This window comes from Mustela nivalis, assembly GCF_964662115.1.
Source record: "Mustela nivalis genome assembly, chromosome: 20".
Classification (NCBI taxonomy): Eukaryota; Metazoa; Chordata; class Mammalia; order Carnivora; family Mustelidae; genus Mustela; species Mustela nivalis.
In genome coordinates, this window is record NC_139039.1 from 19301103 (window position 1) to 19316115 (window position 15013).

General features: G+C 44.0%; 1 protein-coding gene across 1 annotated transcript in view; it reads right to left on the reverse strand.

Moving 5' to 3' along the window:
* Positions 1-11873, reverse strand: part of ZDHHC2 (zDHHC palmitoyltransferase 2) — a 72676-nt gene extending 60803 nt beyond the window's left edge. Inside the window, exon 1 of the mRNA XM_082715609.1 lies at positions 11623-11873. Within this exon, the coding sequence (XP_082571735.1) occupies positions 11623-11749 (127 nt within the window). The 5' untranslated portion in view covers positions 11750-11873. The remainder of the gene's footprint in view (positions 1-11622) is intronic.
* Positions 11874-15013: the final 3140 nt, after the last annotated feature.

Consider the following 15013-nt stretch of genomic DNA (forward strand, 5'->3'; position numbering starts at 1 on the left):
TCTCTCAAATAAAATAAATGAAATCTTTTGAAAACAATGTAGATGCCTGGCTAGGCTTTTCCACTGAAGTGCTTCATTCATGAGCCTTCCCAGCTTCTCAATGCCTGAGATTCAAAAGAATGGTCAAGTAAAATGACAAATTCCATTCCTTCTTGACCTTTTCAGTCAATAAGAATGAGAAGAAACTGGGAATGTAAATACGAGGAAGTCAAGGATCTTGGATATCCACTTCATCCGCATATCTGTCTGGGATTAATAGCCTTTACTCAGAGTTAAATTATGTTCAGCATGCTCTATTTGAGAAAGGTCAGGGCAAGGAAAGGGGGAGCTGAAACATTTTAGAAGACCTTTTTTTTTTTTAATCTAAAAGGGATTAAAAAATGTCTGTGCTTCACAGGGAGATTTCAGTTATCTGAAAACTATTAAAACAGGGTTTGAGTACTTGGTACAGATGTATCTCACTTATTTTTAGTGATTATTTTTATATTAGTGCTAATATTTAATATATTCTAAATTATTTTTAATGCTCCTTTAAATTTTCAAATGGATTCTACAATTCATTTTATCTAAATCTTTATTATAGATGATTACATCTCAATGCCCAGAAAGGGAAAAAAAAGCATCTTCTTGTATTTGTGTATTAGTTTGCTAGGGATGCCGTAACAAAGTGCTGCTGAGTGCAGAACCTAAACAAGGAAAAATCTATTTTCTCATAGTTCTGGAAGCTGAAGTCGAGATGTTAGCAGGTTTGGTGTTTTCTGAGGTCTCTCTCCCTGGCTTACGGATGGTCATCTTCCCCCTGTGTCTTCACACAGTCTTTCTTCTCTGTCTGAATCCAAACTTCCCACAATCGTATGGTGTTAGAACCTATCCTAATGACCTAATTGTTACTTAACTGCCTCTTTAAGGTTCTATCTCTAAACACAGCCACCTTCCGAGTTACTGAGAGTTAAGGTTTCAACATGAATTTTGGGTGTGTGGGGGGGAATTCAGCCCCTAACCTGAAACCATAAAAATACTACAAACTTATTCATGAACATCTGATTGATCAAATAATAAAAAAGTAAAATAGATAATGCTCTCATAAAGGATTCATGTTCTCTTTTTTTTAGATTTTATTTATTTATTTGACAGAGAGGGAGAGATCGAAAGAGGGAACACAAGCAGGGGCAGCGGGAGAGACAGAAGCAGGCTTCCCACTGAGCAGGGAGCACCGCGCAGGGCTCCATCCCAAGGTCCTGGGATCATGACCTGAGCCGAAGGCAGACACTTAACGACTAAGTCACCCAGGCTCACCAGGACTCATGTTCTTGGATGCTTAAACTGTCTACTGAGCTCACAAAAGGCCCAAATAAGTTCAGCTGGCATTCCTTCGTTTAAGAAAAAGGAAATATTACGTGCTATGTGCTGTCCTCTTGTCTCAGGACTACAATGTTAATCAGACATCGTTACCGCTCTCATGAAATTTTCTGTAGATTATCTTCGTATAATGAGAAAGTTAAGCTTGCCTAATAGAGTAAAGCCCTTTTTAATTTGGACTGAATGAGTTCAGATTTCCCAGCAATCCGCACACTGGTATACATGTTTCTTCTTGATAAACCTTTTCTGCTTGGGGTCTCAGTGTGGTCAGTAATAAAATCAAAATAAAAGTTCAATATCCACATCACTAAATTCTCAGGCCTTATTTCATTGGACATATAAGTGTATCGGCTGATTCCTCCTTGAACCCCCTTCCTCCTCGGGCCTCAGGACACCGCATTCGCAAATTTTCCTCCATTCTGTGCCGGTACCCCTCATCTCCTGACCTCTCACTATTTTGTCTCTGCTCACTTTCCATATATTCCTTTGGTGGGACAAATGTATCAAGCATTAATTCTTTAAATCCACTTTTATGCTGAAGACTCCCAAATGTATTCCTCCAGTCCTGACTCTTCCCCAAATGGCAAGGTTATACATGCAACTGCTCACTCAGCATGTCTATTTCAACGTCAACATACCCACGACTGATCTAAGGTCACCTCATTCTACCTGCAGCTTTTCCATCTTGGCTGATCACCATCCTTCCGACTGTTTAGCTCAAAAGACTGGAATCATTTTTACTTTTTTTCCTTTTCTTCACAACTCACATAAGTCTGTCTGGACATTCTGTGGTCTCTCAGAATGCATCCAGAATCCTCACTTCTACTGCCCCCCATCCTGGTGTGAGATACCACTTTCCTCGCGTAGACTGATGAAATAGCCTACATTACTCAGCAGTAAGTACCATCTTTGTAAACATAAGCCACAGCATGTCCCTCTACTACTCAATATCCTGCAGCAGGTCCTCCTCTCTCCGAGCACAGCCACAATCTTCACAGGGGCCTTTAAGGCCCAATATAATCTCCGTCTTTACCACGTCCCTGTGACCTTGTCACCGACTGCCATTGCCCTGGTTCCGTCCACTGCAGACAAAATGTTTTCCTTATTCGTCCTCCAACATGCATGCAGACTCCGGCCTCAGGAGTCTCCCTTTTAGAAGGACTTGAGATGGACCTGAGATGCATTTCTTCCCTGCATCAGCAATGGTTAACCCCCTCAGCATCTTGCTCAGATTCCAGGAGCACCCTTATTGAAAATGCAAACCTTCCACCACCCTTCCCAATCCTTTCTGCCTTGCTTTTGGTCACGGCTCTTACAAGTGATAAAAGCTACTTACCTATGTTTCTTACCCGTTCTCCCCAACCCTGCAACTAGAATGTAAACTCTAAGAGGAGTTAATATTCTTGAGTGAATGAATACATTAAAAGATTATTAAATAAATTATGGATAGTTGAAATGCACTCGATTCTTGGATTTTGTAAATATTTGTTAAAATATGAGTTATGGGGGGGGGACCTATAATGAATCCCTATTCTTTACCCTCCTCCAACTGACATCCTGCTCTCAGTTGTTAGCTTTGAGTTTGTTCTAGTCCTGGAATAGGCAGCATTTCATTACAAATATGCTATGATCAAAACCCCGACTAAGTCCAGCTGGTCTCGGTGCTTGACCCCTTCACATTAACTGACCTCCCTGGAGATGTCCTGGAGAATCACCAGTCATACCCCGTCAAGTACATAATTCTCTGACTTCCTTTCTTCCTAAAACATGTCACATGGAATTGCCGACTTAGAAATAACTTCGATCACAGATTAGCCCCTGCAATTGACAGCAGGCTTTTGACTTTAAGTTTGGGGCTTATAACTGAAATCTCTTTCATTCCCTGTAAGTGGTGTCTGGTGTCTCTCATGAGAGCTTGACATCAGCTGTGCTGGAACAGACTGCCCTTCCCACTTGTGCCCCCAATGTGAATAACATGTGCAGTATAGAGACGATATTTAAAGCCCCACCATGTTTCAGATCCCTACAAATTTGGTGAAAAGCCACATCTCACAGTGAGCTACCTGCCACTTTGAGATGACCCTTGGGCCCCCAGAAGGATCAGGGACAGATTCCTATCTGAGTGTTAAGACACCTCATTCTCAACATACCCTTCAAATAGGCTGAAAATCCAGTTTTCACAGAATGCAATTAACACAGAGACAGAAACTTGATTTTATATCTATATAAGAAAATACATAAAACCATGATGAAGCATTTTAGTTCTCCAAATTTCACAGAATTATAAGCAAATAAATCTGTAAAGTTCTTGGAAATACACAAGCTGCTTTTTTTTTTTAAACAAGGATTATATCTATTATAAGATGATTACGAAGATAAACTACCTTGAGATGACTGTATTCTTGGGATATTGGTTTTGAAGGAATTTTTTTTAAAGGTTTTTTGTCTATTGGTGCTTATTTTGCTGATGCACTTCTTTGCATCATTCTGCTCCTCCACGGTGGCAATGCTGGCAAATAAATCCAAAGAGGTCAAAGTAAGTACAAGAGGAACGCTTCACTTACACTTCATGAGAAGAGAAATCTGGGGATACCAGGGAGAAACACTGGCAACGAAATAAAACTCAATCATCTAGAAAAGCACTTCTCCTTCATTTGCATTTTTAAAATGTAATCAACAACATATCTAAAAGGAACTACTGTCAAGTACGAGTTTTAGAGTGCAGACAAGTGCTGAGACGATCAATGCAGCACATATTTTTGCTCAAGACCGCCTCCCAAATAAAAATGGGTTTTGTAACATTTCTGGCACTAATATTTCTAATTGAATTTAAAAGTCGCAGTCAGATGAAAAGTCAGATTAGGAAAAATGCTACACATATGTTTCAAAATGTGACAGAATTTTGGAAAGGAAAAATTTCCAGCAATCATAGCTCGTTACTTTATTGCTACCATATGCTTCTTAAGAAATCAGGTCACCTACCTCCTCCCTGCTGCCCTCGCCCCACCCCTTGCCCTGCAAATTCCACCCTTTTGCACTCTCAGCATTTGACTGAGGTAAAAATGAAGACATTACAATAAAATTACCCTCAAGGGAATTAAAAGATATCTCAACAATTTTCTAACAGACTATGAAAGAATTAATTCAATTACGTTCTACTTTTATTATTAGTTCCCTGTGGTATCTCTAAATAGTAATATAAAATCACATGGTTCGGCATCATATTAAGACTGTCTTTCTAAATGATCTTTCTTTGGAATACTGTCTTCCCAAGGATCCATGCCATGTTCTAATCTATCATCTTACAAGCTAGAAACTGTATTTCTACAGTCATGACAAACAGTGCTGGAGTCACAGGGGACTCACGAACTCACCCTTCCTAGAGAAAAGAAGGCTGAGAGATGTGACACAACCATCAAAATACAAGAAATCGGCAGCATAAACTGAAAAAAATGTAAGTCATGGGTCCATTTTTTTTTAGATGAAAAAGGACAAATTTTCCATCAAGATGAAAAATAAAAACAAAGACATTCATGAGAATCCTCAACCATGCTAATCTGTGGGATGCGTGTGTGTGTGTGTGTGTGTGTGTGTGTGTGTGTGTGTGTTGTCTTCCTGGCACTTCTTCCCACCATGGAGGCCAAAAAGATCAAACACCTGTTCTTGCTGAACCCTGTTGCCCGGGACATGGGCACAACAATGTCAGCGCAGCCAGCTGATGCTCCTGGAATCATCTTTACAAAGTCACAGAGAGGAGTGCTCTGGGATGGCCAGACACCAGAGCAACAGCTCTTGCGAAAGACCATTCCTCTGGTATAATGTCAGCTTTACCTCATCCACCTCCTCTTGGCCTCTGCTTATTTTCTAAGCTCTGTCTTCTAGTCTTTCCGTAGATTCGATAAGTTGTTTTCAGGAAGTTCGCTGCTTCCTCAATTTCACCCACCAAATCACAGACCCTGGGCTGGGAGCAAAGTAAAAGCTGCCCTGGCATCGGGTACAAAAGGAGGGAACAGAACAACCACCTAGTTCATAGCAGGAGCAAAAATTGCTGGTTGTAATCTTACTCTGAGATATTTACATGTGGTATGATTTATAACATAATTAGAAATTCATTACTCCTGAAGTGCTCTCCATCAGCTTTTTTTTTTTTTTTTAACCTACTTCATTGATTATTCTTTTATGCCGGTCCAACAACCAATTCACAGGCTCCTAGGAGTGGGTATTTTGTTTTCCATTTAGGCTTTCCTGCCTCTGTGCTGTGGGAGTGGCATTCTGAAAGGAAACAACCCCCTCTCCTTATGCCAAAGTCAGAGAGAAGGTTTCAAGGTTTTCCCCCCCACCCCTCCGGAGGTAATTTTTTTCTTAGCTAATAGGAAAAGATCTCCATTAAGTTTTCCTCTAAATCACCTCTGTGGAGGAAAGTGCCTGGCGCAAAACAGGATTCAATAAATGCTTTTGAATGAACGTTCCTCAAACCCTTCTGAAGCTGACTTCTTCCTAACCTTGTGGAAATGCACCATCTCTAGAGACAATTAATTATCGTGATTTAAGAAACCATCCCTTTGGTTTCTGTTTAATTACTGGAAACACTGGAGCCCATACTTAACCTAATGGCATGGATGACATTCTCAGTACGCGTTGGAAACGAAGCTTTCTATAACGAGTTTAAATTGAGTTTTTACTACAGGATTCTGTTCTTTTGCTTATTTACATTATCCGAGGACATGTTCTTACATTAAAAATGGATTGAATAAGACTTGCCAAAAATCACAATGAGATCAATTCATTCAATAATTATGGAGCTCCTCTGCATGCTAAGAACTGTGATGATTGTTTGTTGTCTCTATTCTATAAGATATGTTATCTCTAATAGGATGTAATAGCAAATGGTAATGCTGCATTGTCCAATACATCAAAAGAAAAAGAATTCTCTGACGCACTAAATGGAACCAAGAAAGCATTAAGCAGAGTCTTCTCTCCTCCTGCTTTCTCAGGGACCATTTATATTAAAGTCAAACGGTAGACAGCACAGATCAAAATTTGAAGCACATCCTATCCTATACATTTGGGTTAGAGTTGATGAAATGTTGAGTTTTTTATGCCTCTTTCATATAATTTAAAATCTTCAAAATATTTGAGAACGTCAAAAAGTCCAGAACTGATATATTTTGCATCATTATTTTCAGCAAGAAATGATTTCTTAGTCATTTAGGCATTAAACATTTATATCAGTTTTCTATGTATGTACCTTCTATGTTATTTAAAATTATTTTAATTATTATGGATAGTAACACTTGTATTCCCAAGATTATCTGTCTGCAGTTTTTTCAAAAGAAGCTTTAATTTCCTGGAAATTTTTTTTTAAAGATTTTATTTATTTATTTGACAGAGAGAGATCACAAGCAGGCAGAGAGGCAGGCAGAGAGAGAGAGAGAAGGAAGCAGGCTCCCCGCTGAGCAGAGAGCCCGATGCGGGGCTCGATCCCAGGACCCTGGGATCATGACCCAAGCCAAAGGCAGTAGCTTAACCCACTGAGCCACCCAGGCGCCCCTCCTGGAAATTTTTTTAAATGATAGTTTACCAATAACAAGAACACACTTCCATCTCTGTCCAGTTCAAATTTAATTCGTGATGGAAGTTAATTTAGAGCCCTGTTCAGTCTCCATCCTTGAACTTGAATTAATGGTGGATCATTGCTTAACAGTATCCTAGTATGAGATGTTACATATTCTATTCTTATGTCTGTTTAAAAGAAGGAAAGCATAACTGTATGTCTCCCAAATTGATCTCAAAGTACGTACACTAGCTCATTTAGCTCTTGAACATCTTCAAAAATCACTGTGTAATGTAAGAGGCGGCAATCATTTCTGAGGATTGTTTATTAATAAAGATTTACAAACCTGTGTGTATACACCCCATATTCTAAGGGGCTCACTTCTAAACATATTCCTGAGTCAGCAATCTACTGCCTAAGGGCCAAGTCAGGCCTGCCCACTATTTTTGTAAATAAACTTTCCTTGGAACCCCGCCACAACCACCTGTTAAGGCACTATCTATCACTGCCTTTTTGCTACAGCAGCAAAGTTGAGTGGTGGTAACTAGGTGGCCCAGACTATAAATCATTCTAAAACTCTGAAATCATTTTGTAAAGGCTGTTGCCTCACTTTCGGTGCTGGGTCCACCCATATTCAGCAACAACAAAATTTAATAGACTTGCTAAATAGTCCCAGTGGACTCGAGAGAGCTGGGGGAGGGCACTGTAGGGAAGGGGGGACAGACGTTTTAACATTCGTACCACAGCAGCTGAAGTCACGGCTTTGCTGGTTAATTTGGAGAACGGACACAGAGCTTGATCATTTACCTTCCTCTACAAAGGCAGGAGGGGGTTGGTCTAGATAATCCCTAAGCTTGTCAAGCTTCATGGTTGCTTCAAATGACTTAAGGAAAGCCATAAGCAAACTCAGAACCATGTGAGCACACAACCGGAGAGCAACTGTTTCGCGGCACCTGCTTAAAGTGAGGGCGGAGAAGTAGTATGGTTTGGAGCCACGGAAGCCAAAATGGTAGAATGAGGCTATGTGGAGTTTTCTTGAGACTTTTAAATTTGAAAAGATAACAAAATAAAAAGGTAGAAAAAAAGTTAAAACAACTTTGAATGTTAGCGCATAAACGGGAAAACTTCAGTTACTTCCTCAACAAGCAAAGTTAACAAGGTCACTGCCCTTAATGAGTTTGTAAAACCTATAAACCACGTTGAATAGGTCCACTGAACCAACCACGGCTGAGACTGCAGACTGGCCTTATTCCAGTTCAGCATCCCAAAGCACCACCTGACGAATTTTACCCTTTGAACTTATCTAATTCAAATTAACTAAAGGGGTGAAAAGACAGATGAGACCCAAAAGAAGCTGGGCGGAGAGAGCAGGAGGAGAGAGAGGGAAGGCAGGAGGGACAAATAATATGAATTAAAAAATCATAGCTAATCAAGAAACTATATTATGTTCTGAACTGTTCACAAGTATTAGCAGAACTCCTCCCTATTTTCTTGGGTAGACTGGAAAGATACTTAACCAAAACCCTTGACTCTCATACAACATATAGGTGTATCCCATATATTTTTATATACACATATTCCAAGAAGAGATATGACTTTATAATTTCATAAAATACAACCACTAAGCAAACATCATGCTAACCGAAAAAGTGCCTAGAGAGCCACACACATTCACATTGTTAAATATAGAAACTAACTGTAATGAGAATCATTATCTCCAGTTTCCAAGGATACCGGGATAAGCACTACTCCTAAATTGCAGTTCATTCAGCAAAGGGCACAAAGTAATTTATATTCAGGGTCATCCTCAGCTGACAGCAGATGTAAAAGGAGGACTAGGGTAAATCACCCTGTTTATTTTATTCTATTACCTATTTCAGTTTCCAGTCACCACCACCCTCTGGTCCCAACCCTGGCCAGTGTTGTATAGGTGAAATTTGGAAAATCTGATTGTAAATAGCAACTTCTAACAGAAAAGGAATCCACAAAGGACAGGGCAGTCTGAGATGTGATTAATGCTGCTGGGGGGGGCGGGGGTTGGCTAGTCATGGGGGTGGAGGTAGGGAAGGTTGGCATTCCCATTTGCTTTGTTTATGACAAGTAGAGGAGGCTGGTTGTGTATCTGTCATACTAGCCGCCATCTTTCCCAGGACTTATAAAGGAACTGTACAGTTAATTTCAACTTCCTACTCAACCAAGGCTATCTATCCACACTATTAGAGCTTCCCACCCCTAAACTGCCATAGTTTCTAGAATGAAATTTATTTTTAATTTGTTCTGTTTCCTAGACGCTACAATCTAGACTTTCATATGATTACTATTTGTTTCTACAGTAATAAAAATATAAAAACTACTTTTTGACAAAAGCAGAGTTATTGCCTCTGCATCTTCTGTTTTTTTTCAGGACCATTTCTAGATTGCTTTCAACATGACAGGCCTCTTACCAGGCCAGGCAGGGGGCGACAAGAGGTGATACAAGACTTCACTTTTTATTTATTTATTTTTTAAAGGATTTTATCTATTTATTTGAGAGAGAGAATGAGAGGAGAGAGCATGAGGGGGAGAGGTCAGAGGGAGAAGCAGACCCTCCCGCAGAGCGGGAGCCCTATGCGGGACTAAACCCTAGGACTCTAGGATCATGACCTGAACCAAAGGCAGCTGCTTAACCAACTGAGCCACCCAGGCACCCCAAGACTTCACTTTTGATCAGAGGTAAATAATAACAGGCCATGTCACTTAGGCAGTTTAAAAAGAGTCCAAATTTCATTTACTAAAATGGGGATATAAATTTCATGGATACGTGAGATTTACCTTAAATTTCCGGGATGTATATATAAAAATATGACCCCGAGAGAACTATTATTTTCTATTTATTCTTCCCCTATGACCTATCTATCCAGTACAGTAAGACCTCCCATGTCTCACATTAGCCAGGACAGAGGGAGTTGCAAGGAAAAAAAGCTCTGCCTGCCTTCATATGCTTCCTCCTGGTAGACATGAAACAGTGTATCAGCCCAAGCTTCTTAGCTTAATGTGATAATATAGGAAAATAAATGCCTTCCCTGACTTCCCTCTTTTGTACTAGTTACAATAATTGAAACTGTTCACTGCTTGAAAGAGGGCAAACCAATGCAATGCGATGAAGGTTTCTAGTAGTTATGTAACCTATAGAGCATATCTCAATCAGACAAGCTGTTTTGATAATAACAATTAATACAAAAAGTAAACATGTTCCTGAAAACCTTTTTTCTATACATTTTGGATGACTTGAATATAACATATTTAGATATTGCATCTTGATGATTTTAGTGCAATCCAACCCTATTCTAAAACAGATTCACTTCTTTTGTCCTGAAATCATGTCTAAATTCAATAATATCACACTTAAATATGGTATCTTAGTCTCAATTCTCTTGAAAGTTATGTCAGTAATTACTTGGAGGTATTATTGTGATACCTGTTTCTTACAAGGAGCAACATTTGGAGGTAAGACGGGTTCAGACAAGATTCTATGTCTGAGTCCTGAAGTTCTGAAATTCTTTGATTGATAAGGTTCAACTAAACAGGACACTGTTTAATCTCTATCCCTGTCCCACCCAAAACTGGAGCTGGGTATCACAAAAACATAGACACCTTCTCAGGTGAAACACCAGACACAAAAAGCAATCAGAAATCACTGGCAAAAGGGTCATCTTCTGTTTTAACACGGTTTCTGATAGCACAGGTCAGCTTTCACAAACCTCTGAAGGTAGAAGCCTGCTTACATTCAGGAACAGAACTGTATTCCCTATTGTGCATACTGAACTTTTATTTTCTTCTTCTTCTATCTTTAGCATTGACAGTACCCTACCCACCAATTCAGGAGCCTAAAACTTGGACTTGAGCCACTTGGCTCTCTGGATGAAAAACAAAAAAACAAAACCCCCCCAAACCTCGGAGAGTCACTTTTTTTTCCCCTCTAGTATTGCAACGTCTAAATGATAGTCCTGCATATTGCATGTCTTTGGAAAAGACTTTCTAATAGCTTACCCACCTTCACCTCTTTTTAACTAGAAAGTGTACAACTGGCAATCCCCAAATCATCAAGGCAGCAGAAACGCCCCACAGCGCTGTCACAAATTTTCAAGAAGTGGATTAAGGACAACCAGCGAAAGATAGCCCTGACACCGAAGGCCGAGGCCACCATCCCCCCCGCGCGGGTCTGGCGCAGCTCGAATCCTGGGCCCAGCCTGGAACCCTCTCCAGCTCCCACCGCAGCCTCCCCGGGCCTCACTTCCCCGCGGAGGCTGCCGGCGGCGGAGACCGTAGTTCTCGCAGGTGCGGTCCAGCCGAGGTAGGGGGTGTGGCTGGGGTGGCGGTGGATAGCGGAAGGCGGAGGGGCGGCTGGGCTGCGTACTCGATGGAGTAGAGGTGACCGTAACCCGAGTTGTAAGGGGGAGGCAAGGGAGTGTGAGTGGAGGGAGGCTGCCCGGAGGTTGTTTTCGGCCGCGGCGGCAGCGGACGCGAAGCCGCCCGGCAGCACGGGGGGCGCAAGGGGGTCTCCGGGGTGGGGAGGGTGGAAGCGCCGCTGGTGCGGCGGGCGCGCGGCGTCCCGGGACTGTCGAGGGGGCTGCGTAGGGGGCGGGGGGCGAGCGGAGAGGCTGCGGACAGGTGCATGCCCTCCCTCCCGGGGGCCGGCGGGGTCGGTGGCGGGCGCGGCGCGCACTCACCTATGCACAGCTGGATGGCGTAGGCGTAGTAGGACCAGCCGAGCAGAAGGCTGATGAACACCACCGGGATCCAGTAGAGCACCCGCCGGCACCGCCGCCTGACGCTGCCCGGGCCCGAGGGCGCCATCTTCCAGCCGCATCCACCTGCCCAGCTCCTCCGTCGCCGCCGCCCGCGGGCCTGGCTCCGGGGCGGGCTGGCCGCGCCCCGCACCCCCGGCGGGACAGACCCGGGGGCGGCGGCCGGTTGCGCTGCGGCCACTGCCGCCGCCGTGGCGCTAACTCCCCATCCCGCAGCCCCAAGCCAGCGCCGCGGACTCCCCGCTCCTCAGCCCGGTGGAGTCGGCGGCAGCGCTAGGAGAGCGAGGAGGAGGAGGAGGAGGACGAAGAGCGGGAGGTGGGGGAGGAGGAAGAGGAGGGGGAGGATCGAGAGGAGGAGGCGGGAGCCTCCGCCCCGCCCCCGCGCGTCCCCGCCCCTCCGGCCGCCGGCCGCCTCCACCCGCGCGGCCCGCTGCGCCCCCGGGCGGGCTTTGTGGACACTCCCGGCGCCCGCCCTGCACCCCGGGACCCCACCTGACCCCGCGCCCCCTCGCCGCTGGGTATCTCAGGGGCGCCCGAGGTGGGAGGGAAGGGGCCCACCTTGGCCCTTCCGCCTCCCCGGTGGAGGCGGGACTCGGGGTAAAGTGGAGGAGGCGGGCGCGGCGGCTCGGGTCGGTGGCGCTCGCTCCGGGCGTCGGGCGGGGGGCGCCCCCTACGCACACACCAAGCCCTCGCCGTCGCCCGCAACTCGGAGCCGTCCCGGAGCGGCAGCGGCCGCGCTTCGCGCAGAGACGCCCGCCGGGGAGGCCGGGGGAAGCCGGCCTGGGGCGCACGGGACCCCTCGCCTGCCGAGGCAGGTGGGGAGCGACACCCCGACAGATGCGCCACTACAGAGTCTTCAGGCGCTGAGGCAGTGTCCCCGCCTCCACCTTGGAAAATTCTCGCTACCAACTTGTGGGTTCTTGTAAACAGGCAGAGGACAGCAAGGGCGGGCCCGGTTTCCCAGACCTTACATTGTCGTGTTTGGGCGACGAAGCCTACTTTGCTCCACGTTTTTTTTTGGGGGGGGGGGGTGGTGTGAGTGACAATGAACCACTCAGAAGGGTTGTGTCTTCTGGCGTGGACGGGGACTGTGGAAGGAGGAAGCAGCTCTGTGATTGTGACTCCAGAGATCTCCGGAGTTGGAATCACAGAGGACTTGCTCTGAGAATTTTGAACTCTTTTGTCAGGTGACTCGGTGACCATACATGACCGCTCTCTGACAGGAGTCCGGGGCTCCTCCCGGGCGCTCCTCCCAGCCCATGCTTCCCCACCAGGTGTTCTTTTGTGGCGGCAATTCTAAATTTAGCGTGTAGCTGGTTCCAAAGTGGTTGCTGAAAATCCGGGGCGGGGGGGGGGGGGGGGGTGGGTAGGAGGAATTCTGGAGGTGGTTCGGCCAAAGCCCTGGTTTTATGATCCATGAAATGGAAAAAAATACAAATGCTTTTGAGATTGTTTCCTTTTTCCCTTCATGTGATGATGAACGCACTGGCTTCCAATGGAAGCACCTCAATAAATGTACTGTATCTGAATTATATACATAATTACCATGTATAGTGTGCTCCGTTTCACTTAACATTAATGAGTGTATGTGTTCACACCACACAGCAACCATATTGAAAGGAAAAAAAAAGGTACTGAGTGGCATAAATTCAAAGAAATCTAAGCGCTTATGTCTTTGAGATTATCTTTCTGTCGACTAGATTAAAAGCAAGCTAATCTCCCTTGAAGTAGCTACTCTGTGACACACACGCATCAAACCTCTTCCCACTTCTATTAAAAAATGCATAGAAGATGCCAGTCAAATTTCTGTGGGTTGTTAAATAATTGAAACGAGAATATTTCTGTCCCAGTAAACCATTTTATTTTGGTGCAGAAACTTACACTCTTCACTTGATATCCTGTAGGGTAGATTAGTATAAAAACACAACTTCCCTGGAATCGTCAACTTTTCCCATGAATATCAACCTTATGCTCCCAACCAGAAGAATTTAAAAACAAGAAATAAAAGTCTGTACTGACATACTCCCACAGACTAGCAAATCTGTGATGGAAAGTCATTGACGACTACTAAAGTATGAAAAGCGAAGTCGCATTTCCCAAAATGGAAACGCTGGAATAGAGTGTAAAGTGTGCCAGTGTCGTGTAGGTAGCACAGGCTCCTCTCTTCTGAAAGTCTTACCAAGGCCTTCCGTTGGAAATGGAATAGCATTATACAGTTGCCACATCTTTGATCCTTTCAGAAGAATACACAGGTGTAACATTTTGAAGGAAACTACATTGTTACTACTTACCTAAAATGTTGGGTTCACACTTGTAATAAACATTTGTGGAATAACTGCATTAGCCATTTTAAGAGTACTAATATGATTGAGTTTGTCAAGTTTATCACTCTTATCTTGGGGAAAAAAAAAAAAAAAGATATTCCTAGCTCAGGAAAAATCACTTCCAAAGCTGCAAGATGACAAGACTTCTCTCTGCCTAGGCTCTAATTAGGCAGGCATAGGTATGCATGCACAAATGCAAGCTCCTTGGTGAGTAGCCAGTCTCTAGCTATTAGGCTCTGATGAGAGTGGAGATTAACTAATTTTAGAATAGAAAGATTCTTTTTTTTTCCTTTGCCTTATTTAAGACTGTATATCAACAGGAAAACAATTTGAAGGTCATAGACAATTAAGAAATTTCACTAGAGTCTTTTTTTTTTTTTTTTTTTTTGAGAGAGAAGAGAGAGCATGTGCATAAGGAGGGGAGGATAGGTGAGGCATGTGGGGGGGGGGGTGGTGAGGGGAGAGGAAAGAGAGAGGGAGAATCCCAAGCAGGCTCCATGCCCCAGCTCAGAGCCCAATATAGGGCTTGATCTCAGAACCCTGAGATCATGACCTGAGCCCAAACCAAGAGTCCGACATTTAACCGACTGAGGCACCCAGGTGCCCCAAGACTTATTCTTTAGCTAGACGTACAGTAGATCCAACTCACAAATTTTAGGTACTCAATAATTACATCAAGTTGTGAATTTTATATAGTAATTTTGATAAAACTGCTATGGCCATTTATGAAAAAAGAGTAGCCACAGCTAAAGAGGGAGAGGGCCACAGTAAGGGAAAGTGGATGGCCAGGCAGGCAGGGGGCCAAAGGGGGCATACAAGAAGAGGAGAATAGACCCCCTACCTGGCTTACCCAGACCCTAAGAACGGTCATTCCATCCTTAACAGGCCTCTGTCTGGAAGCTCCACCCACTTAGTAGTTGATCAAAGTCATTCACCTCCAAATTTTCAAAACCCCAGCTATCAGACCCTCTTCCCACAAAGGAAACTTG